The sequence below is a fragment of the Pinus tabuliformis genome, chromosome 3_1, assembly GCF_031772625.1.
Source record: "Pinus tabuliformis cultivar Carrire ecotype Pingquan chromosome 3_1, CPIR1, whole genome shotgun sequence".
In the NCBI taxonomy this organism is placed as follows: Eukaryota; Viridiplantae; Streptophyta; class Pinopsida; order Pinales; family Pinaceae; genus Pinus; species Pinus tabuliformis.
In genome coordinates this window covers 576,723,744-576,751,586 of record NC_142301.1, presented here as the reverse complement: position 1 = coordinate 576,751,586, position 27,843 = coordinate 576,723,744, and the positions used below count along the sequence as shown (strand labels likewise).

General features: G+C 38.2%; 1 protein-coding gene across 1 annotated transcript; it reads right to left on the bottom strand.

Moving 5' to 3' along the window:
• LOC149188300 (putative LRR receptor-like serine/threonine-protein kinase At5g48740) lies at positions 1-27,843 on the bottom strand. Its single transcript, XM_089409917.1, has 16 exons — positions 27,322-27,843; positions 5,005-5,058; positions 4,291-4,865; positions 3,637-4,097; positions 3,407-3,533; positions 3,257-3,328; positions 2,977-3,045; positions 2,720-2,791; positions 2,433-2,504; positions 2,124-2,314; positions 1,810-2,018; positions 1,570-1,696; positions 1,409-1,477; positions 1,029-1,218; positions 777-909; positions 1-597 (listed from the first exon to the last, which is right to left on the bottom strand). The coding sequence occupies exons 1-16, from the start codon at positions 27,841-27,843 to the stop codon at positions 262-264; spliced, it is 3,279 nt and encodes a 1,092-aa protein (XP_089266043.1). The 3' UTR covers positions 1-261.

The window sequence follows — 27,843 nt, the reverse complement described above, 5'->3', positions numbered from 1 at the left end:
AAAAGAAAAAAAAACTATTGGACAGCTTTGCTTTCAGTGTAAAGCTTCCTGGCATACAACATAAGATCCACAATGCATGCCTGTGGGTTTCATGCAAGGTAAGATCCCAAATGCAAGCCAATTGGTGTCACGAATGTTAAATGGACAAGAGAGAAGCAAATTATCTTACGGACAATTATTATGGAAGGAGATGCGAATAAAGCTAACATTAACTTGGACTTCTCTCCACTGCAGATTCTTAATGTATGTTTGACGTTTCAATCATCTTCCTTCACTGGGGAGGTTGGAGCTGTTGTCTCCCCATGCCATGGCATCCACCTGTGAACAGCCCGGCATGCACTGCAAATCTCCACATTCTATACCAATTACCTCAGGATTTGGAAGAGGAGCATTATTCTCATTCTCATGTATGATGGCCTCTTTTATATCTGCTACTACTTCACTCACACTAGGCCTGGACGATGGTTTAGCCTCCACACATCTAAGTGCTACTTTGGCAATACCAGTGATTGATTTCAAATCGTAGTTACCACCCAACCTCCCGTCTATGACCTCCGCTATCTCCTCGGCACTTTCATTCTCCACATACGGTTTCACCTGTAAATAAGGCCCAAATATAATTATTGGGAGTCTCTCATAGAAAATGCACTTGAAACTCATAAATTATGTTCTTGAATCTGTGGCAGAAAGTGCACTTGAAAATAAAAAATCCTGTTGTTAATTCGTTAATAATTGTATATTCTGAATCCCTGATTAAATATAATCCTATTCCTTACCCATTCAATGAGATTTATTTCATCCTCAGGTAGATTTGGATTTATGGGTGGTCTGCCGCAAAGGATTTCTAACAGGACCACTCCAAAACTATAGACATCGCTCCTCTCTGTCAACTTTTGAGTGCGAAAATACCTGTGAAAACATTCCAAACAAAAATGGAATTGCACTATAGTTTGACGTATGCCTATCACATTTAATGTGGTTTTTCAGTATGAAGCATATTTAATATAGAGGGCAAGGTAAGTCATTACTCTGGATCAAGGTAACCCGCCGTTCCTTTCACCGTAGTGGTAACATGAGTCGCTTCCTCATCAATTGCCATCCTTGAAAGACCGAAATCTGCAAGTTTTGCTTTCAAATTGGAGTCTAAAAGTATGTTGGCTGTCTTAACATCCCTGTGAATTATCTGTGGGGTGCAACCTAAGTGCAGGTATTCCAATCCTTCAAATAGAAATAGCAATTGAATAACATGAGAAATATAGTTAAGCACGATTTATCCTTTGAAAGATTAATTATAGATCAGAATGAACCTACATCTCCATCACACAATTTTACTTTAATTAAAATTATTTAAAGAGCTACCTTGCGCTGCATCTAATGCTACTTTAATTAAAATTATTTAAAGAGCTACCTTGGGCTGCATCTAATGCTATTTTGAGCCGTGTTTTCCAATTTAGTTCGGAAATTCCGGCTTTAGGACCTGGAAAAGAAATTTGAAATTAATTAGAGATTTTTAACAATTGATATATAAGTTGCAGCAAATGATTCAAACAATATAGCTCAGTTATTTACCGTAAAGATGGTCTCTTAGAGACCCGCCAGACATGTGTTCGTAAATAAGCATAAGTTCTTTAGACTCATTACAGTAGCCAAGTAAGGATACCAAGTTCTTATGATGAACTCTAGAAAGAAGATCAACCTGTTATTCAAGTGAAACGAATCATTTTCAATTTTCATATGATTGAAAACCATGTGATTAGAAAAATGTAGAAATTAAATCACGTCGCTAAGTTTTAAGAATCTCTGAATTACCTCATTCTGGAACTCGTGAATTCCTTGTTTGGAGAAGAGGGAGAGCACTTTTACCGCTATCTCTTTCCCTCCCGGAAGTTTACCAAAGAACACTGATCCGAAACCCCCTTGCCCGATCTTGTGACTAAAGTTTTCTGTGGCTTTGGTCATCTCTTTCAGACTGAAGGCACTGGACATTGATGGATTTGGTGGCATAGTCATCGAGTAGTCTGCAATTGTTGAAATTTAAATGCAGTTATAAGTAGTTTCATCTGGATGACTAACTTGATTTTGCCTATTTGAATATTCCAACTGAAATTAAACTACTCCCTCACCTTTGTTGAGACAGTTCTTTTCCCTAAATTTCTTGCGATGTACAGCAATGCACACCATCACCAGTAAAACCATTATTGCAGCTCCGCTTATGGCTGTTCCGAGGACAATACTCGCTTTGTCTTTTCTTGAATCAGACACGATGCATTTCCCCCTTTGCATATGGATGCAGAGGTCATGGTTCCCAGAGTAGCTGCAGTAAGAAAGAAAGATAAAGATATTTTTAGTGAATTTGTGTGTATTGAAACTACTCAACATCAATATATAAGTACACGTATTTTGTGCGAATACAATAAATAAGATATTGTTACTTGACTTTCAGTGAAGGCTTTTTGAGAAGTCGCACAGGAATTACACCAGTAAAATTATTGTTCTCTATAAACCTGTGTCATCAATGATGAGAAAAGAATTGTTATAGAATATTAGTAATTAATTTGTTGTTTCGAACCAGTTAATATGATTCATCCTGAATTAATTTGTTTTTACTTGAGTGCTGAATCAGCTAGGATAAAAAGGGTATTGTTATAAGTTATTAGCAATTAATTATTTTTACTATTATTGTTCAGATGGTAGCAGAAAAAGCAGCAGAGAGACGTACAACTCTTTAAGGTTTTTGAGTTCAGATAGCCACTCAGGAAGACTGCCGCTCAAGTTGTTGTTTTGTAGATGTCTGCACAACAAGCCAACAAAATCACTGCAACCTTATTTGTAATAGAGATCTATCCGGTTCGTTTAAATCACATAATTGGCTCAGGTGAGCGTTAATGTTCATAAGAAATCACTGAGATCTATCCGGTTCGTTTAAATCACATAATTGGCTCAGGTGAGCGTTAATGTTCATAAGAAATCACTTACAGTCGCTCCAGCATAGTTAAACTAGAAAAGTTTGGCAAGGGTCCCGTCAGTTGATTATTGTCAAGTGACCTGCTAATTTCAACATGAATGGATAAATCGGTTTAGTGAATAAGACAAGTCATGTTTCGATCTGCATAATCCTAAGGGGATTCTTATGAACGGATACTTTTAACCAACAATTCTTAATGATTGTTCAAGATATGAGCATTTGTGTATTTATTTGGGGATTACATCGTAGATACAAATATAGGCGAGCATTACATTGTAGAATTCCACTTACACGTTAACCAATGCAGTCAATCGTCCAATACTCTGAGGTATTGATCCAGTAAGATTCATTCCCGACAAATTGCTGAAGACGAGATTGATTCGTAAGTTCCTGCAGTTTGAGCTAAAAATAGAAAAACGTAAAAATGAGCATTGAGCTTACATTTCTGAAATCCTTATAACGGAAGAGCTTTTATCACAGCCTATTCCGTCCCAGGGGATTACGTAACATGGATCAGAAATCCAGTTTTTTCTGTCGAAATTTGATTTGATACCGTCAAGAGCCTCAACTGCAGGGCAAACACTACTTGGTTCAGCAATTTCAAACACCAGTTAGTTAGGCTTATATCATCAATTTCAATATAAGTAGTGTTATAGGTAAAGGTCACCTACTATCTTCTAAATAGGTTGGGGGTTCCGTATCAATGATCCCGTAATACTCAAAAGAGTTGAGCATAGGACCAAGGGTCGAATTCATGGTCCGCACAATTGCCACATCCAAATTGCCAGGGGTGCTGATCGAGAATGCTAGCTCTATTGCCGAATAATTTTGCACCAGAGTAACGGATTCAGATCTTGATTGATTATTTATATAAACGGAAAAAAATCTTGTTTCAGTTAAATTCCGCGGCTCTATCTCTGCAAAATATAAGAGCAGTAATGATTTGGTCTCTTTTGCTTCACTCAGAGAGAATTCCATCGATGAACCGTTGTATACCCACGCCGTTTGCATCACTACAGATGGAGGAAAGTCTTGGGTGGTCTTTGTTGAAATGAACTCTTGCGTCGATACATTATCATATCTGGTTCTTCCATAACTGGCCCACAGGCGGTCGAACTCGTCTTGGGGATACCTGCTTAATTCACCATCCAAATATATTCAGTGTACCGTCAAAAAAATCATCACAGCCACACAACAGTAGTCCATCACAAGGTAAGTTTCATATAGGAAGCATCTTTTAGTTTAGCTAGCTGGTCTCTAAAAACTCTACTTCGTGTATGAGTTTTAGATTACCGGAGTGAAACATATGAACTGTAATTAATTACCTGATCAATGAATTGGCACCAAGCGCATATCTTGCTTGCACACTCAACATTGTTCCTGGCATAGCCTGTCGATACATGCCAGGGCGGAGGGTCCTCAATTCGATAGCAGAGATGAAGGGATCGTTATTCTCCGAGGTTCTGATCAAGCAAATATAAAGCACACTGCCGGAACTAACCAACACGTTTCCATAAACGAAGGGAACTCCATTTGTCAGGTTTCTGATTGGTATCTTTCGCACAGCCAACATACCCAAGGTCTCAATAGAGAAAGAGAAAGCGAAGGTTGAGGATTTTTGAAATCCTGTGTAATTTCCAACGGCAAACCATAACCTTAAGAGGTAAGGCACATGGGGAGCCACAGGCAAGTGATAACAAGATTTGTTGAGAGGCTGTGGGAAGTAGCGCAGGTACTGGATGTAAGAACCGTAAGCTTGCTGGGAGACATCCCCTGTGTATGCTGTTTCACCGACGTCTGTGTAATTAACATCAGTTACCCAAGTTATGTTGTTTTCTGTGGTATGATCTGTTTGGCCTCCACAATCGATATTGAGAAATCCTGCTGCATCAAAGAATATCTTGAAATTTTTTTTCAAAGCAATACATAAACATGAAACAATGCATGAGCACTAATAAATAAACAGAATTTCAATTACTCAACAATTCGCGGCCGTAAGAACTTTGGAGTGGATTGTTTACAAAGATAGAAATACTCACCTGGTTGAGCAATAACAACTTGTAAATGAAAAAACACGCTGACAGCGAGCAGACCTGCACATTTGCCGCAACCCAGTTTGACCATATTTGCATATGGCGAGTTGGAAGGCTGAGAGCACGAAGGAATCTAAAGTGTGCATTGTTGAATATGTAATTTAAACTGCGCAGCCGTACCAACGCCCAAAACCGCGCAACGAAACCACAAACCATTTTGATGGATGTCGGACCGCTTTTGCGTGAAAGTGGTTTTCGTATTTTTGAACCCGATGGAATATGGTGCAGACGTGTGGCTCTCCCCATACGTAATCAAACGTAATTTCTCGGGTACTATCAAATCGACGATTGCGTGGAGTATAAGGTTTTCTGTTGACCGCCGAAAGAAGTTAATGTATTAATTGTTGTTCGTAGAAGTAGAGAGCATAGAGTTGAGCCCGTGTGCAGAGTATTGTTCATGGAAATGTATTGAACGCACAACAGTGCTAGAAGTTAAATAGAACAGGGAATGTATTGTATTGTTGGCCCATCGCAAAACCAAGAAATAGCATGAAATTGTTTTGTAATATCCACAGCAGTGGAAAACAAGAAGTGAAAGAGCGCATGGTGTGAGTTTTTTTTATATAAGTGAATGTAATGAAATTTTTACTGTGTATGTAAAAATTTGTTTTACAGCAGTAATGTAAAAAGGGTTTTACAGCAGTAAACCCAGCTCAGTAAATTCTCAGGTGAAAACAGAGTTTTGGTTGAATGTTGTTTTTGGTAAATCCCTCTCAGTAAAAGAGGAAGAAATATGTTGTTTCAGGCATTTTTATTTTAAATGAATATCAATCATTTTATAGTGGTGAAATACTTTTAAATGAATATCAATCATTTTATAGTGCTGAAATACTTTGTTCCTCAGTAAAAAAAATTTAAGCTTCCCTGTGCACAAAAGATCCTGGAGTGAAGGAAACAGAGCATTGCCTCTGTGGTGTTTATTTTATTTGTTTTTGGGATTTTCTCAGAAAAATCCCCAACAATGGTATCAGAGCAGGTTTAGGCTCTTTGAAGGTGACAAAGAAGCTGAAAGGAGGAGTCTTTTGTTGCAGCAGTAAATCTTCTCCAGCAGAGTGAAGGTTCAGTCAAGAAAATACTCAGGTATTTCACAAAGTTTTTTTTGTGTTGCTGAAGAAACAGTCAGTGTTTTAAAATACACAGTCAAGAAATTGAAGCATAGTTGAGGCTGCAAGAATGGCTGGCACAAGCACCAGTAATAGCATGGGTATGCATCTCCCATTATTTGATGGTAAAAACTATGACTATTGGGCAATAACAATGAAAGCCTTGTTTGCTTCCCAAGACTTATGGGAAATAGTTGAGGAAGGTTTTGAACAACCAGCAGATGAAAATGAGTTTAATGCATTAACTCAAGGAGAGAAGGATCTATTAAAGAGCTGCAAGAAGAAGGATTCAAAAGCCCTTTTCTTCTTGTATCAAGCAGTGCATGGAAGAGTGTTTCCAAGGTTAGCAGCAGCTAAGACATCCAATGAAGCATGGCAAACCCTCAAGACAGCCTATCAAGGCATGGAGAGAGTGAAGACAACAAAACTACAATTGCTGAGGAAGGATTTTGAGAATCTGTGCATGAAGGAGTAGGACAAAATTGACTCATTCTTCACACATGTAATTGGTTTGGTCACACAGATAAGGACTCATGGAGAAACCCTTGAAGATAGGAGAATTGTGGAGAAAATATTGAGGGTCTTACCCTCAAAGTTTGATGCGATTGTCACCACCATTGAAGAGACAAAGGATCTCTCAAAATTTTCAGATGAGCTACATGCATCACTGATAACACATGAGCAGAGGTTGAGTAGGAATGAAAATTCATCTCTAGAGCAAGCCTTCAAGACCCAGATGTCCTTTGGAAGAGGAAGAGGTCAAGGCAGAGGAAACAAGAGAGGAAGAGGCAGAAGCCAGAACAGAGGTGGAAGGAACAGTCCAGCAAATGCACAAGGAAGAGGCAGCAATCCAAATCAGAACCAAGGCCAAGGCAGTAGCCAACAAAGAGGACAACATCATGCTCAAAGACAAAGGTATGAAAAATCCAATGTCCAATGCTATTATTGTAAAAAATATGGGCACTATGCCAGTGAATGTAGGAAGAAGGAGCATGATATAAATAATAGACCAAATGTAAATGTCACTAGAGAGAACATCAGCCAAAATAATGTGTTGTTAGCTTGTAACATGGCTGAAACAAACAGTGAAGACATATGGTTTTTAGACTCAGGTTGCAGCACCCATATGACAGGAAACATAGCCTTCTTTTCTGCCCTAGATAAAAATGTGAAATTAGAAGTTACACTTGGAACTGATAACAAAATCTCTGTTATGGGAAAAGGAGAGGTAAAAATATTTACAAAGCAAGGAGAAAAGAAAACCATATCTGATGTCTACTATGTCCCTGGAATGAGATGTAACCTCTTGAGTATTGGACAGCTTGTCCATAAGGGGTACAATGTTTTCTTTAAAAATGATGTATGCACCATCATGGATATAGCACCCAGCAAAAGATGCATTGCTGAAGTAAAGATGACGAGGAACAGGATGTTCCCTCTTAGAATCAGGGAAGATTTGAAAAACAAAAATGTAATTGCAGCAGTTACCCAAGAGGCCTTCCAAAGCGTGCCAAAGGATGAAAATTGGTTGTAGCACTTGAGATTTGGACATCTCAATTTTGGAGGTCTAAATTTGTTAAGCAGAAAAGGAATGGTAAGAGGATTACCATTGATAGAGAAACCGGACAGCCTATGCGAAGGTTAAATTTTGGGAAAACAACACAGAAAGTTTTCCATCAGGAAAGAGCATAAGGGCAAAGGCACCCTTAGAGATCATCCACTCAGATTTATGTGGACCGATGCAAGCTCCATCATTAGCAGGCAGCCAATATTTCCTAACATTCATTGATGACTTTACAAGAAAAACTTGGGTATATTTCCTTAAAAACAAAAGTGAAGTGTTTGAAAAATTCCGAAATTTCAAAGCACTTGTGGAGAACCAAAGTGGGCTGCATATTAAAGTTTTGAGAACTGATAGAGGAGGTGAGTATATCTCCAAGGAATTCCTAAGATTTTGTAGAGAAAATGGAATTCACAAACAGTTTACAGCAAGGTACACTCCGCAGCAAAATGGAGTTGCTAAAAGGAAGAACAGGACCACATAGATATGGCGAGGAGCATGTTGAAGGCAAAGCATTTGCCAAATGATTATTGGGCTGAAGCTGTAAATTGTGTAGTGTATATTTTGAACAGGTGTCCTACAAAAGCAGTGTTGAACAAAGTGCCGGAAGAAACATGGAGTGGGAGAAAGCAAGGAGTCACCCACATGAGAGTTTTTGGATGTGTGGCCTATGCACACATACCAGATCAGCTAAGGAGGAAGTTGGACAACAAAGGGGAGAAATTGTTAGGGTCCCACCCTAACCCCCTTATTTATGTCTCGGGATCACGTCAGAGTCAAGAGTCAATAAAGCCCATATTAATATTTGTAAGTGGTTAACCCGCAATTAATAACGGGACCACAGTTAGTTGCAAATGGGCGGAAGTATCAGATAGAAAATGGGCGGAAGTATCAGATAGATGGTAAATAGGCGTAAGTATTAGATAGATGGTATTAATAAAACCCACGATATTGGCTCGTGGTATTGCATGTATGAGTCATATATAAAGGATAGAGACTCCCTGCGAGGAGCATTGTGTCTTGTTTTGTAATCGAGCTCTGCTCTATTGGAGGTTGCCCCCTTGAAGAGGCCTGTGAACATTTCTCTTTGAATAATAAAATCATTGCTATTCTGTGTTCTGGGTATATTTTCTTCGCATATTTTGTGTTCTCGGTATATTTTCTTCGCTTGGGTATTGATTTGCAGGTTAAGAGCATAACAAGTGGTATCAGAGCACTTTCCAGGGCTCGGTGGGATCTCCAAATTTTAGCAAATTTTTTTTAGGCTAGAGACGTGTTCCGGCGTCTTTAAACCACGGGATCTATCGTTAAGCGCATAAACCTGCGAATTTGGGGAGGCATGCACGCAGGAAATACAAGAGGTGGTCACGTCTGTTGGACTCCTTTGTAACCCCTGTGGGTACCCCTTCGAGTAGTAGCGCATTAGACAGAACCGCGCACAGACTGTCTTCCACGTACCCTCTGGGTATATAGGAAGCCCCCTAGCTCCCTTGAAACCTCGCCTTAGATAAACCTTCGGCCGTCTTGTTGCTACAGTACACCGAGAACAGCACTCGGAGAGATTACTCGCCCGTACGATAGGGTAGTCGGGTTGTACGGCTAAGGGTACGGTCGATCCTCCTTAGTTAGAGCCCTGAAACATTGGGCCGAGTACTACTGTTAGACCCTTATGTATATTGCGATCTGTAGCACCTGACACTCCCCAAGACCATAGTTCCCTTTCTATCGGGGGATCACACATCATCTATTCCAGATCAGCAGCAGCAGTTGTTCCACCATTCAGATCTCTCAGATCCACCAGATCGGATATTCCAGATCAGCAGCAGCAGTTGTTCCACCATTCAGATCTCTCAGATCCACCAGATCGGATACTCCAGATCAGCAGCAGCAGTTGTTCTACCATTCAGATCTCTTAGATCCACCAGATCGGATATTCCAGATCAGCAGCAGCAGTTGTTCCACCATTCAGATCTCTCAGATCCACCAGATCAGATATTCCAGATTAGCAGTAGCAGTTGTTCCACCATTCAGATCTCTCAGATCCACCAGATCGGAGTAGTTGCGAAGGGTTCCTGTACCTGGATATGATTTTCGCAGGACTTTTGGCGGCATTGACAGTTTGAGGATTTAGCGACTGCAGTATTGATCAGGAAGGAGTAAAACTCCGTTAGGAGTTTTCCGAAAAAAAAAAAAAAAAGTCTGAGATCTTCCGTAGTGCTTATTTGTGACCTAGCCCATCAGCATCAGGACAACGAGCTGAGCACGGTGGTACCATTCAATTTCTTAGAAAAAAAATTTGGCGGTCCCAAATTTTCATCAAGTTGGTGTATGGTAGAAACTAGAGCTCAAGCAATGGCCAATGAAAGACTAGAGAAACTTGAAACAGATATGAATGAGCTCAAAGATTCGCTTAAAGACCTATCGAGCATGGTACGACAAGCACTCGCTAAGGGCAAGGAGCCAGCTCTTGAGGTACCATATAATGACCATATACACCTTGAGGGTGAGTCTAGCCACTCTCCTCACGTCTGGCACACCCATCCACCACCTCCTAAGTTGGATAGTCAGCGACCTCCCAAGTTGGATATACAGAAATTTGATGGTTCTAACCCGTCCGCATGGCTAGCACACATGGAACAGTATTTCAAATTGAATCATCTCCAAGATGATTGGACAAAGATTGGAGTGGGGACCATGTACTTGGACAATGAACGATGGCAATGGGCAGAATGGCATCAACATCGCAATGCACCTTTTTCGAGTTGGGCCCAATTTTCCAAAGCTCTTCGAGATCGCTTTGAACAGGGAGACTCCTTTTTGGGCCGTCTCACTAAGCTCCGACAGACAGGTAGAGTGGATGAATATATCACCGCTTTTGAAGCCTTGGCTTTCCGCACTGACCATCTCTCAGATGAGTTATACACGGAATGTTTTATCAGTGGTCTTAAAGAGGCCATCAAAGCTCAAGTTCTACTCCACCACCCTCCCACATTGACGGAGGCTTGCCAGGTAGCCCGTAAGGTGGAGCGTGCCATAACAGCCCAATACAGCCGCCCCAATTTCCCCACTAAAGGTCGTCCCCCACAAGCTCATACCACGACTCAGACACTTAAGGTCCAAAAGGTGTCCCCTCAGGAAATGGCCGAGAGAAGAAAGCAAGGACTATGTTTCTACTGTGATGAAAAGTATTCCCTTGGGCATAAATGCAAGGAGCCCAAGTTTTTTCAAATAGATGCCACTGACTACAGCTCCACCGAGGAAGATCCACCTCTTGAGGAACCGGAGGCGATCGAAGAAGACAACCAAAAGGAGATTGTATCTGATGACCCAGTTATTTCGCTCAATGCGTTGGTAGGAATCTCTTCCCCTCAAACTCTCAAAATCAGGGGTTTTCTTAAACATTGCCCAGTAATAGTCTTGATTGATAGTGGAAGTACCCATAATTTCATCCATCAAAAAATCGCCGAAGCAGCGCATTGTTATGTACGAGCAGTCTCTAACTTCCAGGTCCAAATTGCAGATGGGGGCACAATGAAATGTGAAGGCCGCTGTGAAAATTTCAAACTTCAAATGGGGGATTATCAGTTGAAAACCCACATGTTTGCCATACACATGGGGGGATGCGACATTGTCCTAGGTGCTGAATGGCTCCGCACCCTTGGGCCAATCACAATGGATTTCCAGGAGTTATATATGAGTTTTAAGCAGAACAACTCCACACATACCCTCTGTGGACTTCAGGCAGGAGCCCCCTTTATCATCAGCTCGCATAGAATGGAAAAATTGTTAAAAAGGGGCCATCATGGAGTGGTAGCTCAATTTAATGCCATCCAGGTAGTAGACACCATAACTCCGCCAGTTCATCCTGAGATGCAACAGATTTTAAATAAACATCGGACGGTCTTTGACAAGCCTCATGAGCTTCCACCCTCGCGAGGGGAACATGATCATAGCATCACATTGGTTCCAGGGGCCCAACCCCCAAATGTGCGGCCATACAGATATCCGTTCATCCAAAAGAATGAAATAGAAAAAATCATCAAGGAATTGTTGGAAGCAGGTGTCATTCGTCCCAGCATTAGTCCTTATTCATCCCCAGTGGTCATGGTCCTCAAGAAATATGGGGAGTGGCGGATGTGTCCCGACTTCAGGGCCCTCAATAAGTTAACAGTCAAAGATAAATTTCCCATCCCAGTGGTTGACGATTTGCTGGACGAACTCAATGGGGCTCAATTCTTCACTAAGTTGGATCTTCGCTCAGGCTATCACCAAATTCGCATGAAGGAAGTCGACATTCCCAAGACAGCTTTCCGAACTCATGAAGGCCATTACGAGTTCCTCGTCATGCCATTTGGTCTCTGTAATGCCCCCTCTACTTTTCAGAGCCTTATGAATCACCTCCTCAAACCATATCTCAGAAAATTTGTCCTTTTATTCTTCGATGACATCCTCATCTATAGTGGCACTTGGGCGGCACATCTTCATCATGTAGATCTACTCTTGCAACTGCTCCGAACACATAAATTATTTGTCAAGATGTCTAAGTGTTCGATTGGCATGGAAGAAGTTGAGTATTTGGGCCACATTGTGGGGCGCGAAGGTGTCAAGGTGGACCCCAAAAAGATCCAGGCCATGCAAGAATGGCCTCAACCTAAGACCTTGAAAAACTTGAGAGGATTTTTGGGTCTCACAGGCTATTATCGTAAATTTGTCCGCAACTATGGCCGCATAGCGAAGCCCCTAACGCAACTCCTAAAGAAAAATTCATTCTTCTGGAATGAGGAAGCACAACAGGCATTTACCGCTCTAAAAACCGCCATGTGTTCCACTCCTGTCTTAGCACTACCGGACTTCACCAAATCATTTGTCATTGAATGTGATGCTTCGGGAAAAGGTATTGGAGCGGTCTTAATGCAGGAAGGGCGACCATTGGCCTTCACCAGCCAACAACTAAGTGGGAAGAATCTGGGCCAATCTACCTACGAGAAGGAAATGATGGCCATATTACATGCAGTCGAGACCTGGAGACCTTACTTGTTGGGGCGACGTTTCCAAATCCGCACAGATCATCATAGTCTTAAATATTTTTTGGAGCAACGCCTCTCTTCCCCTCAACAAAATAAATGGTTAGCCAAAATGTTGGGATATGATTATGAGATCATTTACAAGAAAGGGAAAGACAGCAGGGTAGCAGATGCATTGTCGCGCCAATTTGAGGAGCAAAGTACTCTGCTCGCAATTTCCCTCCCCATTCCAGACTGGATTGAAGAGGCTCGCAGGGAATGGTTTTCACATCCAGGGCTCTCCCAACTCATTTCTCAATTGCAGGCAAATCCTAATTCCAGCAAGGGCTACTCGTGGCAGAATGATATTCTTCGCTACAAGGACAGAGTCGTAATATCACCAACATCCACCCTCAAAAGTCGCATTTTGGCCGAATTGCACTCATCTCCCATTGCAGGACATTCGGGTTTTCAGAAGACGTATGCTCGCACCAGAAGATCATTTTTTTGGACCGGCATGAAACAGGACATCCTTACTTTCGTAGCAGAATGTGACGTCTGTCAACGCCACAAAGGGGAAACCGTCAACACACCAGGCACATTACAACCATTGCCCATTCCGACGTCAATTTGGACAGAGGTTTCCATGGATTTCATTACAGGTCTTCCAAAGTCTGGGAACAAGTCAGTCATCATGGTGGTTGTGGACCGACTATCGAAGTATGCTCATTTCTGTGCCCTACCCCACCCATTTACACCAACCTTGGTTGCTCAAACTTTCATGGATCAGATCTTCAAATTGCATGGCATGCCCACTTCTATTGTATCCGACCGTGACCCAATCTTCACTAGTAATTTTTGGCAGGAGCTCTTCAGAATACAAGGCACTCAACTCAAACTCAGTACTTCATATCATCCGCAAACAGATGGTCAAACCGAAGCCGTCAAAAAATGTCTAGAAACCTACCTTAGGTGTTTCACTTCAGAAAAGCAACACCTTTGGGTACAGTGGTTACCTCTGGCGGAGTGGTGGTATAACACCAACTATCATGCCACCACCAAAATGACTCCCTATGAAGCAGTCTATGGACAACTTCCGCCTTCCCCTACTTCTTATCTCACGGGGTGCTCCAAAGTACAAGCCGTGGATCAACTCCTACAACACCGCGCAACCATGCTTGCCCATCTGCGCGAGAATCTTCATCAAGCTCATAACCGTATGAAGCAACAGGCTCACCAACATCGCTCAGAGTGCCAATTTCAAGAAGGGGATCAGGTCTTTTTGAGGCTGCAACCATATAAGCAAACATCACTCAAAGACAAGGGTTTTCAAAAGCTCTCCCCAAAATTGTATGGACCATACCAAGTACTTCAGCGCATTGGAGAAGTGGCTTACAAGTTGGCTTTGCCACCTACAGTAAAAATCTACCCAGTTTTCCATGTATCGTGCCTCAAGAAAGTGATTGGGAACAATTGCCGAGTTCAAACCAGTCTACCTGAATTTGACGAAGAAGGGTCAATCTGGCTTCAACCTGAACAGGTTCTAGACACAAGAGACAAGCACCTGCGCGGCCGCATGATTAAGGAGGTCCTCGTCAAATGGAAAGACACCTCTCCGGAAGATGCAACTTGGGAACCAGCCACTATTCTTCAGCAGTTTCCGCAGCTTCAGCCTTGAGGACAAGGCTAGTCTTAAGAGGGAGGGCATGTTAGGGTCCCACCCTAACCCCCTTATTTATGTCTTGGGATCACGTCAGAGTCAAGAGTCAATAAAGCCCATATTAATATTTGTAAGTGGTTAACCCGCAATTAATAACGGGACCACAGTTAGTTGCAAATGGGCGAAAGTATTAGATAGATGGTAAATAGGCGGTAGTATTAGATAGATGGTATTAATAAAACCCACGATATTGGCTCGTGGTATTGCATGTATGAGTCATATATAAAGGATAGAGACTCCCTGCGAGGAGCATTGTGTCTTGTTTTGTAATCGAGCTCTGCTCTATTGGAGGTTGCCCCCTCAAAGAGGCCTATGAACATTTCTCTCTGAATAATAAAATCATTGCTATTCTGTGTTCTGGGTATATTTTCTTCGCATATTTTGTGTTCTCAGTATCTTTTCTTCGCTTGGGTATTGATTTGCAGGTTAAGAGCATAACAGAAATGTCTTTTCATTGGATACAGTGAGGAATCCAAAGCCTACAGGTTGTATATCCCATCTACCAAGAAGTTTTTTGTCAGCAGAGATGCTCAATTCATTGAAGAGGAAGCTTGGGATGGAAGCATAGAGAAAACAGTGAATGTCAAGAACTGTTTGTCTCATGATGAAGATGAAGAGAAGGTGGCTGAAATGCATCCCCAAACAGCAGCGCCAACACAAGGACAGCAAGGGACACCATTGAGGATAAATGAAAGTGCTTCTCCAAGCACACCACAAGGAGGAAATTCAAGTGCGTCTTCAAGCACTTGCACACCAAATGAAAGAGGTAAGAAGTTTAGAAATCTAAGTGACATTTATGATGAAGGAATGAATTCCTTATTTGCCTTGTATTGTCATGTTGATGATCCTATTCATTTCGAAGATGCAATTAAAGATAAGAAATGGATATAAGCTATGGATGAGGAGATGAATGCCATAGAGAGAAACAAAACATGGGATTTGGTTGAGCTACCAAAAGGTAAAGAAGTGATTGGAGTGAAATGGGTTTACAAGACCAAGAGCAATGCTAAAGGCAAGATAGAAAGGCACAAGGCAAGGCTGGTTGTCAAAGGGTACAAGCAACAATATGGGAGAGATTATGAGGAGACTTTCGCACCGGTTGCAAGAATGGAAACCGTGAGAGCAGTGTTGTCCATAGCAGCTCAAAACAAATGGAAAGTCTACCAAATGGATGTGAAGTCAGCATTCCTAAATGGAGTGTTAAAGGAAGAGGTTTATGTTGAACAGCCTCTAGGGTATGAGAAGAAAGGTGAAGAGCACAAAGTGTGCAAATTGAAGAAAGCTCTTTATGGGTTGAAGCAAGCGCCAAGCGCATGGTACAGCAGGATAGATTCATATCTATTGGATAATGAATTCGACAAGTGTGAAGGAGAACCCACCGTCTACATCAAAGAAAAAGATGGTAAAATTTTGATTGTTTTCTTATATGTTGATGATGTTATTTTCACAGGCAATGATGTTTATCTTATTGAGAATTTTAAATCAGTCATGAAGGAGGAATTTGAAATGACTGACATGGGTTTCTTAAGATACTTCTTAGACATAGAAGTATATCAAAATGAAAAAGGAATTTTTATCTCACAAGCAAGATATGTAAATCAAGTGTTGGGCAGATTTAACATGCAAGAATGCAAGGCAGCGATCACTCCCACAGTAATGAGATTAAAACTCAGCAGAGAGGACAGCAGCAAGGATTTTGATCCTAGTTTGTACAAGAGTATTGTTGGCAGCCTTATGTATTTAACAACAACTAGGCCTGATATTATGTATGTTGTTAGTTTAATTTCTAGATTCATGGAGAGGCCAAAGGAGGCACATTGGTAGGCATAAAAAAGCATTTTGAGGTATGTCAAAGGTACCAAAATGTTTGGAATTTTATATAATGTCTCAGAACATTCAGATTTGGTTGGATACACTGATAGTGATTGGGCTGGAAGTGTAGATGATCGGAAAAGCACTTCCGGTTATGTTTTTCATATGGGTTCAGGAGCCATTTCATGGGCTTCTAAGAAGCAGTCCATTGTAGCATTGTCTACAGCAGAGGCTGAATATGTGGCAGCTACAGCAGCAGCATGTCAAGCAGTTTGGATGAGAAGAATGTTGAGGAGCTTAGGCCAAGAGCAGGCAAAAGCGACAGTGATTTTTTGTGACAATAGCTCAGCTATTGCATTGTCAAAGAATTCAGTGTTTCATAAGAGAACGAAACACATTGATACAAGGTTTCACTACATCAGAGAATTGGTGAACAATGGAGAAATTGTCCTAGAACATTGCAGGACTCAAGAACAGGTAGCAGACATCTTGACAAAGCCATTGGATCAGAAAAGCTTTGAATTTTTGAGGAAGTGTCTGGGTATGACCGAATGCCCAGCAGTTGAAATTAAAGGGGAGTGTTGAATATGTAATTTAAATTGCGCAGCCGTACCAACGCTCAAAACCGCGCAACGAAACCACAAACCACCTTGAGGGATCTCAGACCGCTTTTGCGTAAAAGTGGTTTCCGTATTTTTGAACCCGATGGAATATGGTGCAGACGCGTGGCTCTCCCCATACGTAAGCAAACGTAATTTCTCGGGTGCTAATGTTCAGCATAATGAGGCCTCCCGATATCCATTCCAGCCGTCCGATCTGCTCCCGCGCTCTCCGCCGTCGATCGCCTGAAGCTGCATACGGGCCCGCATCAAATCAAGGATTGCGTGGAGTATAAGGTTTTCCGTTGACCGCCGAAGGAAGTTAATGTATTAACTGTTGTTCGTAGAAGTAGGTAGATAGTTTAATTTTGGTTACGGCACATAATGTTTCTTGTTTTCTTTACGTTTTTGAATATGTATGTTGTAATATAGAACATAGAGTTGAGCCCGTGTGCACAATTTTGTTCATGGAAATGTATTGAACGCACAACAGTGCGAGAAGTTAAACATAACAGGGAATGTATTGTATTGTTGGCCCATCGCAAAACAAAAAAATAGCATGAAACTGTTTTTGTAATATCCACACCAGTGGAAAACAAGAAGTGAAAAAGCACATGGTGTGAGTTTTTTTTTGTGAATGTAATGAAATTTTTACTGTGTATGTAAAAATTTGTTTTACAACAGTAATGTAAAAAGGGTTTTACAGCAGTAAACCCAGCTCAGTAAATTCTCAGGTGAAAACAGAGTTTTGGTTGAATGTTGTTTTTGGTAAATCTCTCAGTAAAAGAGGAAGAAATATGTTGTTTCAGGCATTTTTATTTTAAATGAATATCAATCATTTTATGGTGGTGAAATATTCTGTAAAAAAAATTTAAGCTTCCCTGTGCACAAAAGATCCTGGAGTGAAGGAAACAGAGCATTGCCTCTGTGGTGTTTATTTTATTTGTTTTTGGGATTTTCTCAGAAAAATCCCCAATATGCATATGTCAAGTTGGAAGTGTTTGAAATAGTCCCGTAGATGGATCGAAGCCGAATGGTCAGGAGGACGCTGGCCCGGCCACATCCACGTGAAGAGAATTTGAAATAAAGACACCGCGTACAACTCATATTTGAAAGTGTTGATTTGACCACATAAACTACAGATCGTTATGTGTTTTGGGACAAATCAAAAATTAATATGCAATTAGCTCGATCTCGACTTTCCCACGTGTTGACTGGTAAAGCAAGTAGCAAGTCAAGTCATCATTCGCCTTCATTCACAAGGTTTTTATACTTCTCTATGATGTACATCCCTCAATCTCGACTTCTCCTTACATGTTCACTGGTAATGCAATTCAAACCATCATTCGTCTTCGTCTCATAAGACTTTCGTATATTATAAACCACATGGAGAAAAAAGTGGTAAACAGGTCATGGCCTCTATTGATTTTCACACATCCAAAACTATATGAAAAATGGGAGGTGCTAAGGATACACAATTCGAACGAGTAAAATAAGTAAAGTCGATCCTGATATTTTCACTTCGAAAATGATGCCCACGCAAAATTCGCATCTTTTTAATTTCTTTACAATATTACTATGCTTTCTCGTAGAAAATTTAGCATGTTTTACATAACTTTGATAGCTCTATGATATCTTTTTATTGGGTTGGTATGTTTCCAGCTAAGGCTTTCGATATCATTCATTTTCTATGTTATTTAGAGAAGGTTGAAAATAAAATAAGTAAAGTCGATCGTGATATTTTCACTTCGAAAATGAGTTCCACGCAAAATTCGCATCTTATTAATTTCTTTACAATATTACCATGGTTTCAGGTAGAAAATTTATCATGCTTTACATAACTTTGATAGCTCTATGATATCTTTTTGTTGGGTTGATATGTTTCCGACTAAGGCATTCACCATAATTTATTTTGTATGTTATTTAAAGAAGGTTGAAAATGGATAAGTATAGATAATTTAATTTGGTAGTTCCATAAGAACTAAAATTTTGTAGAAATATATGGATGGAGCAAAATAAAAATTGGTGAGGAAAATGGGACATAAATTGATATGGATAAAGTAAAATAAAAATTGATAGGGAAAATGGGACATATATTGGTATGGACGAAGCAAAATAAAAACTGGTTGGGAAAATGAGACATAAATTGGCATGTCTGTCCTCACCGTAAGGAAGAAATAAAAAAAAATGGGTGTTGGAAAAAATGGGGTTTCCCTAGAAAATAGAGAGGAAAAATTTAACCGTCAAAGAATTTAACTGTGAAGCATAATGATAAAGTGTATTTGAGTTCTTCAATCAAGCTAAAAGCTAAAATTTTAATTGCACAACTCAGGACTAGCTCCCATAATCTAAGATGTCAAACCGCTACATGTGCAATTCCTAAAGAAGATTCGGAAGAACAAATTTGCATTTTTTTCCCATAGAGGACTAGTAGAAACATAATGAAATTTTATCAAAAATGCCCAAATTATGAATGTGTTTATCACTACTTTGATAAGAGGCTAAAGGTGAGACTCTAAAGGTGAACAGTCTCAAGAGACGCGACTTCACAATATAGAGAATTTCTTTCTCCAGCTCCATAACAGCAAAATCAACATGGAAAAGAATATGAATATGGTCTAAGTTGATAGTCCCTTAGACCATCAGGTAAGAAAATGAATATGGTCTAAGTTGATAGTTGATTGCCCTTAAACCGTCATTAAAAACCATTCAATTCAATTCAATTTACCTCTTTGCATTTTAAATTTTACACTGGTTTATGCCTAGATGATTACAAATAAGTTATTGTGTATTTCAATATTAATTAAATAATAATTTTTAAGCACATAGATATGTATATTTTGAAATAGGGCTACAAAAATTATTAAGTAAATAGTAGAGATTTAACTTTTATGAAATGTGCATGGAATATTTTTAATAGTGATGAGCAGATAGCTTTACAAATAAGTTTCTTTTTTTGTTGGTTTAATATTAATCAAATAATTTGTAATCACACAGCTGTGTCTATGTTGAAATAGTGCTTCCAAAATTATTAAGTGGATGGTAGAGATTTAACTTTTATGAAATATTTTTAGTAGTCCTCACAATAGAAAGAAAGTTGTGATTCACCATGAAACGAGATTTAACTTTTATGAAATATTTTTAGTAGTCCTCATAATAGAAAGAAAGCTGTGATTCACCATGAAACGTCTTATGAGATAATTATCTTTGATGCCTATCATGAATTTATACCTATCATTGTTTACTAACCATTTGATTTATATAGCTATGTTAGTTAAATTGAAAATTAAAAGGGCATAACTAGGTTAAATCCACACCATCCACTTATTAATTATTGATAATGAAATTGAAACTATAATATGGTTGTTTCTAAATAGACACTATAGTTGCGATTAAAAAGGACATCATATGTTTAATTTCCATTAAAATTTTATTTATAACATCAAACCTTTATTACTTACTTTATTGTTACATAACTTTTAAAATGTATATATATTTAATTCAGTTGTTGTCCGATAGACCAAAGTTTGGTCTCAGTGGACATTAACCACCACCACGACCACCATCATCATCATCAATTTAATTGAATTTTTTTCTAATAAGTTAAAATGTCTTATTCAATGTTTATTATATATTTATTTTAAATTGATATCTATTTACATTTAATAATCATTTAATTTATAAAATACACATTCCATAAAATTTCCATACATGCTAAATTATATAACATAAAAATGAAAATATCTAGGAAAAGCCAATATTCATTTCCTACACAAAAGTCCCTTCTAGTTTGTTTCTTTGCCATAAGACTTCTTGCAATCAAGATGATTATAAACATTTTTATCATGCCAAAATATTAACTTATATGACTATATTTGTCCTTTGGGGTTTCCATCTAGTCCCCTTAGAGCAAGAGGGACAAGGAATGATGTTCACAACAACAACTGAGCTAAATATTTAAATGGTTTATGATTTCTATGGTCCTTTTCATATAATCCATATAAAATATGACAAAAGTAACAAGGTGACAATAAGAATAGTAGAAGAAAATAGTTTGATATTAATCACAATGAAGACTATTTGTTATTAACTACATTCTTATTATTATATTTTTCTATCATTCAACACAATTACATTGTCACTTTGCATTTAAAATTTTTATTTCATCATTTTTATCATTAATGTTATTAACCAAAATGATTATATTAATATTAGATGTATTTACATATTATTGATAAAATTAATGATATATTCGATAGATTTTCCATGGCCACACATGACTAAAACTAGCATAGATTCATCTTAACTTTGAATATATCAAGCACCCAGAGAGATCAAATATCTCACGTGAAACATTTCCTCAAGTTTTGCACTAAAAAAAGAGGTTTTCACCTAGAGAGATTTGATCCCTCTCGACCCATTGATCTGGTGTTAAGATAAATCCGGAATTAAGATGGATCTAGGTTGATAACAATAATATATATAGTTAAGATGGATCTAGGTTGATAATAATAATATATATAGTTGTAACCGACGGTGATATATATATAATACATAATATATATAGTTATAAGAGAATACGTAACAAAATCATCTATTCATCTATAACTTTTGATAACTTCTTCATTTTAAATGTTGTTATTATTTGGAAATGATTGCTTATTTGAAAGTGGTAAGTATGATAAAAAAAAAAAGAAAAATCATTGTTTTACAAATTTTTATTCAATTTCAAAAATTCAAAATAAAAATGAGTATGTGCAATTTGATCCATTATCTAGGTTCTTTGGGTACTAACTTTACTAATATCTTTGTTTTAGAAATACAGTCTTATTGTTTTGAAAATATACATTATTATGTTAATTGATTTGTTTGAGAGCAATATAAAAATTGATATTACTAACTTTTATATAAAAAATGGTATTAATGATAATAATTTTCTTATTACCATTTTCTACTTAAAAACATTCCTAGAATTATTTTAAAAAATAAAAAATAATAATTCCAAATACAAAGCTCATGTTTAAAAAAAATAGAATGACTAAAAAAATTATCCATTATCTAGATTTGATTAAATGTTTTATGACTCTAAATGGATTCTTTTAGCCCATTCATCTTATATTTTGTTTATAATATTTTTAACTAAATTTTCAATAAATTGAATATTTCATTTTTATAACCTATTTACGTTTTATGTAAAAATTATATATTTTAAAATTTTAATTATTTCTTAAAAATAAGTTATATCAATCATATGGTTAGTTGCATTTGAACTATGATTCACCTCAATCTTCATGTTTTTCTTATGAGTACACTAAACAAAGCACTCTATTCATGAACAAGTCTGGATGGAAGTAGAACTTTGCAGGATGACATGGCATTTGCCCTTATAGAAAGGATTCCAATTCATGAACAAGTCTGGATGGAAGTAGAACTTTGCGAACTTTGCAGGATGACATGGCATTTGCCCTTATAGAAGGATTCCGATTCTCTCACCCTTTTCTTCTGCTGATAAAAAGATGCTCAGACAGGCACTTTCAAATCATAACTAATGTACCTCATAATTTTGAGTTACTAATGTTTGGAATGAATAGACATAAAGTAAATGCCCTTTACAACATGCTTTTTAAAAGAACGAATAATTCATAATATTGTAGTTTAAATGGACTCAAATCAAATTTCTAATTTTAGTAATTTTTTCTAATCCATCTTAATGTTGAATATGAGAATGAAAAATTTAAATTTATATGCCATAATATTTATTGTTAAATAAATAAATAAATAAATAAATAAATAAGAAATTATTTTAGGCTTTCACATTACTTCCAAGTAACAAGCAGTTCCAATTTACATAGTGGATCACATATCATGGAGTTGTTATAATACGATGGACTAATACTGTGACTTATCAATATTAGAGACTTATAAAATTACAACTCACTTCATATGACACTTGTTTATATGAATTATTTTAATTAATTAATTTAATTAAAAATGAAAAAAAATGCATAGTTATTTTAAAGATAAATCTCAACCTTTGTCTGGGTGGGGCCACTCAATTGGTTAATCCAAGAAATGTGAAATCATTGAAATTCGAAAAAACCACATTCAAGTCCTTCTTTAACCTGGGCTAAGGGGAGGATAAAGTATCGTACCTTTCATTTGTGTATACTATTATGATTATTCTAGACTATTCTATGGAGATTAAATCTCTACCATCCAGTTAATAATTGTAAATAATTTTGTATATGTTACTATGAATATTTTAGACTATTCTGTGGAAATTAAATCTCTACCATCTACCCACTTAATAATTATAGTTAATTAAAAACCAACCTAAAAAATATTAACTAATAATTGCACTATTCAACATATACCCACTAACATATTAGGTGAAAAGAAAAAACATCCAAAAATTTGAAAAGTGGAAAAAAAATAACCAATACAAAAATACTCTTCTCACTTCATATTTCTCTTCTCATTTGATATATAATACTTCCATGTGCACAACAAATACTTTATAAATGTTATTGAAATTCAATACAAACAAATTAAAATAAATCTCTACCTTGGTAAAAAGTATTTGTAAATGTTGTTGAAATTGAACACAGACAAAAACAGATAATAAATAATTCTCTAAGACCTTGCAACTCCTATAAAAATAGGACTAAGAGTAAATTATTTCAATTTCCTTTATCTTGAACGCTCATGCCAAACTGAACTGAAATAATTAAAATAGTACAAGTCTACGGAGGTAGAGGAATTGTGCGGATAACTATTTTTGGTTGGAATTCGGGCAAAAATATTTTCAAGTCTTGCAGCTGCAAAGTTTAAATCATGTTTTTGAAAGTGACAATGGATTCAATACCATAAAAAACTTTTGGGGCACCCAAAATATTGAAATTTAACAACTTTAACTAGGATTTACAAAAATCCTTACCATAATTTATCAAAATATTAACGAAATTTTCATGATTTCCAAGGCAAAAAAATAGCCTGGTTAGGCTACGACATTAAAATATGTACTCATATACAATTATATTATTTGAAAATTGAACACAACTAAAATACCTACGCGATCACAATTAAATTATATGAAATTTGTTCTTCTTGTATTACCGCTAAGCTACAGTGCACTCTAACCTTTCAAATAGGAAGACGAAAGGAAACTTCAAGTAGATGCTTTTTTCAATACGAAAAAAGCATAATTTTATATTGGTATCAGATATTGAAATATACATATTGTCCTCCAAATATTCCTAACGTATGCCCCATCGGAAATGTCTAGAAAATACATATATGTCATGAGATAATAATGCCTGCAATTCTAGGGAAATATTATAGTCCATAATCCATATACAATAAGATTACAGATTGAAAAAACAAGTATGTGCAAATTGCATTCCAGAAACAACAAAATGAAAGATGTCCTAGATACATGATCCCTACAACAAAAACAGTCTTGTATTGTAGATAAGTAGCAATATTTGGATGAAGATGTTTGTTGTCCAGACAATGCATGTACCGCATGAAGACAATATCAACAAACGCCCACATGAGTAACCTGTACCATTCAACAATTTAATCTATGGGACTATTCTTTGGTAGAGTTTTCCACCCCAGAGGAATATCGAGCCAGTTTGTGAACCATAAGAGGCCCCATAATGCCCATACCTCAGCTTTAGTGCATGTGCCTCTGCCACCATGCCAGTAAACTCTGAAAAATTGTTCCTTCAAGATGGCCAACCATAAACCACAACCGCACACTTGTTGTTGAGCAGCCCCATCAAAAAAAACCCATTGGGTATATCGGTTGAAACTCAGTCTTCTTTTGGCAAGGGACTATTTTTTTATGTCCTTAGTGGAATATAGAGTGTAACAAATGATGATATTTTCCATAACATTGTGGAAACTCCCAGTGCCATTTTGAAAGATGTAGTTGTTCCTCCACTTCTAGATTTCCCAGAAAAAAATAGGAGGTATGATTTTCCAGTCAGCCTTTTGAGTTGTCCACCATAATAGACAATCCTTTATGCATGCATGTTGGTAAAAAGGAAAACCTAAATGAGAAGAGAGTCCTTTCCAGATCTGTGAGGTGAGAGGACAATTGAGGAATATATGGTTGTTGTTTTCAGATTCCTTCTTACAAATAGGACAGATGCCTGGTCCATGCCATTGCCTCTTTTGCAAGTTTTCCCAAGTTAGATTTTTGTTATGAAAAACTAGCCATGTGAAGAGGATGATTTTGTTGGGGATTTTGGTTTTCCAATATGCAAATAGGGGATGTTTCTCAGTCAGGTTTGAGACCTCAGAAGAGAGTGAAAGGTATGTATCTGCCACACTAATGTTGTCATTCTGCATCTTCCCTGGCCAGATTAACTTGTCCTGATTTCCAGCTTGGCAGATTCCCAGTTGATTCATCCCAACAACAATGCGCTCCCATTCCAGGTCCCAATTGCTAGATAAACCCAATTCTTGTGAAGAATTTTAGATGGGATGAGGACCCCTCCAAGAAACTATGGCTTGACTCCAGAAAAAGATGCCCCTTCTATTGAGGGAGGCAATAAGTAGATCTGGGATATTGTCAACATCACCATAACCCAGGATACGATCAGATCCAATGAGAATATTGTGGCCCATGCCAATGTTCCAAACCAGATGTTGCAGGAAGATTTTGGTGACTTTTCGGAAACTAAGCCAGATGGCGGATCCATTCCTGGCTCCAATGGTTCCTTTACAGAACCAGAAAGTGAAGTCATGTTTCTTAAGGTATTTTTGTCTGATGACCGCACTCCAGGTTCCAGTACCAAAAATACCTCTCCAAAGGGACTTGATAAGTAAAGCCTGTCCAAAATGGCAGAGATCTAGAATTCCCCATCCCCCCATAACTTTCGGTAGAGAGATTTTAGATATTTTAGCAAGGTGAAATTTCTTTTGAATATGACTTCCCCCCCAGATAAAATTGGCCATGACCCAGTTAAGAGAGAGGATGATAGCAACAAGAATATGGTAAAGGTGGCCCCAATAAACTCCTAGTTGGTTTAGAATATCTTGGGAAAGGATAACCCGCCCTCCCAGGGAAAGATTTATATATTCCCATCCCGATTTTTATTTTTATTTTTATTTTTTAAATCTATCAACTAGCCATAGCCAGTCAGTGTTTCTATAGTTACATGGTTTTATATGGAAACCCAAATAATTGATACCCAGATCCATCAATTTGGCATCAATACCGAACAGGTTCTTTATGTAGACAATGATATCCAAGTCACAATTTCCATGATACAAAATAGATTTTTGTGCATTCAAATAAAGACCAGTAGCATTTGCAAATTTTCTAAAAATGTGAAAAAGACATAACCAAGAAAGACGATACAACATACCCATAATCAGCACGTCATCGACAAAAAAGCCATGTGAAATGTTGATGTTGTAGCCAATCTTGAGAGCCTGAAATTGATCTCGTTCCACTGCATGAGAGATGTGCAGGCTTAGGTCGTCCATAGCTAGAATGAATAACAGGGGCGATAGTGAGCAACCTTGTCTCAGACCCCGCCCAACCCGGAAGAATTTTGAAGGATACCCGTTTATGATCACAGAATAATCAACATTAATGACACATGCCATAATCCAATCCACGCATTTTGGTTGTAATCCAATTTTGTAAAGGACTAGCCTAAGATAGCCCCAATCTAGACTGTCAAAAGCTTTCTTCAGATCAACTTGTAGAATAGCAGCATTTAGGTTTTTTGTATGGATGGAATGCAAGCATTCATGGCATTAGCAACATCATCATGTATTTGATGGCCTTTTAGAAAACCATGTTGTTGGGGGATATATAGCAGGAGAGAGTATCCCTCAGTCAGCTTGCTATGGTTTTGGATATAATCTTGTAGATGAGGTTGCATAGTGAAATAGGCATGTAATCATCAAAAGAGATAGGAGGATTACGCTTCGGGATGAGGGCAATGTAGGTGGACTTGATACGATGGTGTATATGCCCAGAGAGTCTAGATTCCTCCACCATTTGAAGTAGATCATGTTTGAAAAGATCAAAGAAATGCGTGAATAGCTCCACGGTCCACCCATTCGGACCTAGAATTTTGTCAGATTTGAGGACGATGAGAAGTTCATCCTCTGAGATGAATCTGTATAGGGCTAAGTTTGAGTCCTGGTCAAACATAGTCAGGTAGTGTTCTATCCCCCAAATGAGGTCTTCAGCAACTATGTTGTCCTTTTGCTCATAAGCAGATTTGAAATGTGAGGTGGCGGCTTTGGAGATATCCTCTTGTGACTGAATATGGGATCCCTCAGCATCCTATATTTCCCAAATAGAGTTTGTAGTGTGCCGATGGTTTGCAAAGCGATGAATTTTTTTTGTATTTCTGTCTCCCCCCTTGATGCAAATAGCTCGACTCTTCAAATGCCAAGTTGCTTCTTCAATATCTAAAATATGATTTCTTTTTACCTCTAGTTCCCGAATGTGTGTTCGGGTGGTAGCAGGAAAATTATCTGTGGCCATCAGGGGGAGAAGGGTGTCCAATTCACATTGAATATCCCTGATTTCTCTTTCCATAGATTGTTTTTTATTTTTCTGCCAGGATTTTACGACGCCTTGGAGAGATTCCAGTTTTCCAAGAATATGTTCCATGGGGGATGAGTGAGTATCCCGCCCACAGTTCCAGGATTCTCGCACAAGTGTGTTGAAATCCAAGTCTTCTAACCAAGTTCTGTTGAATTTGAAAGGCATGCCAGGGTGCACCCATGGCCTCTTCCAGGCTAGAGTAACAGGCCTGTGGTCGGATAAGAAGTTACTGATGATATTTGTCTGCACCTCTCCGAGACGGTCAATCAACTGCTCATGTATTAGAAAGCGGTCCAGTCTCTTGGCAATATACGCCTCCCCTTCTCGCCCATTATCCCAAGTAGGTGCCATTTCATTCGGGAAAATGTCCACAAAATTGTATGTAAGAAGGGCATCTCGAAACAT

Coding starts and splice junctions, on each gene's coding strand:
- LOC149188300 (XM_089409917.1), bottom strand. CDS start 27,843: ATGTTTCGAGATGCCCTTCTTACATACAATTTTGTGGACATTTTCCCG. Junction 2,019..2,123: donor AAAGAACTGTCTCAACAAAG/GTGAGGGAGTAG, acceptor CAACAATTGCAG/ACTACTCGATGACTATGCCA. Junction 910..1,028: donor GCGGGTTACCTTGATCCAGA/GTAATGACTTAC, acceptor ATGTTTTCACAG/GTATTTTCGCACTCAAAAGT.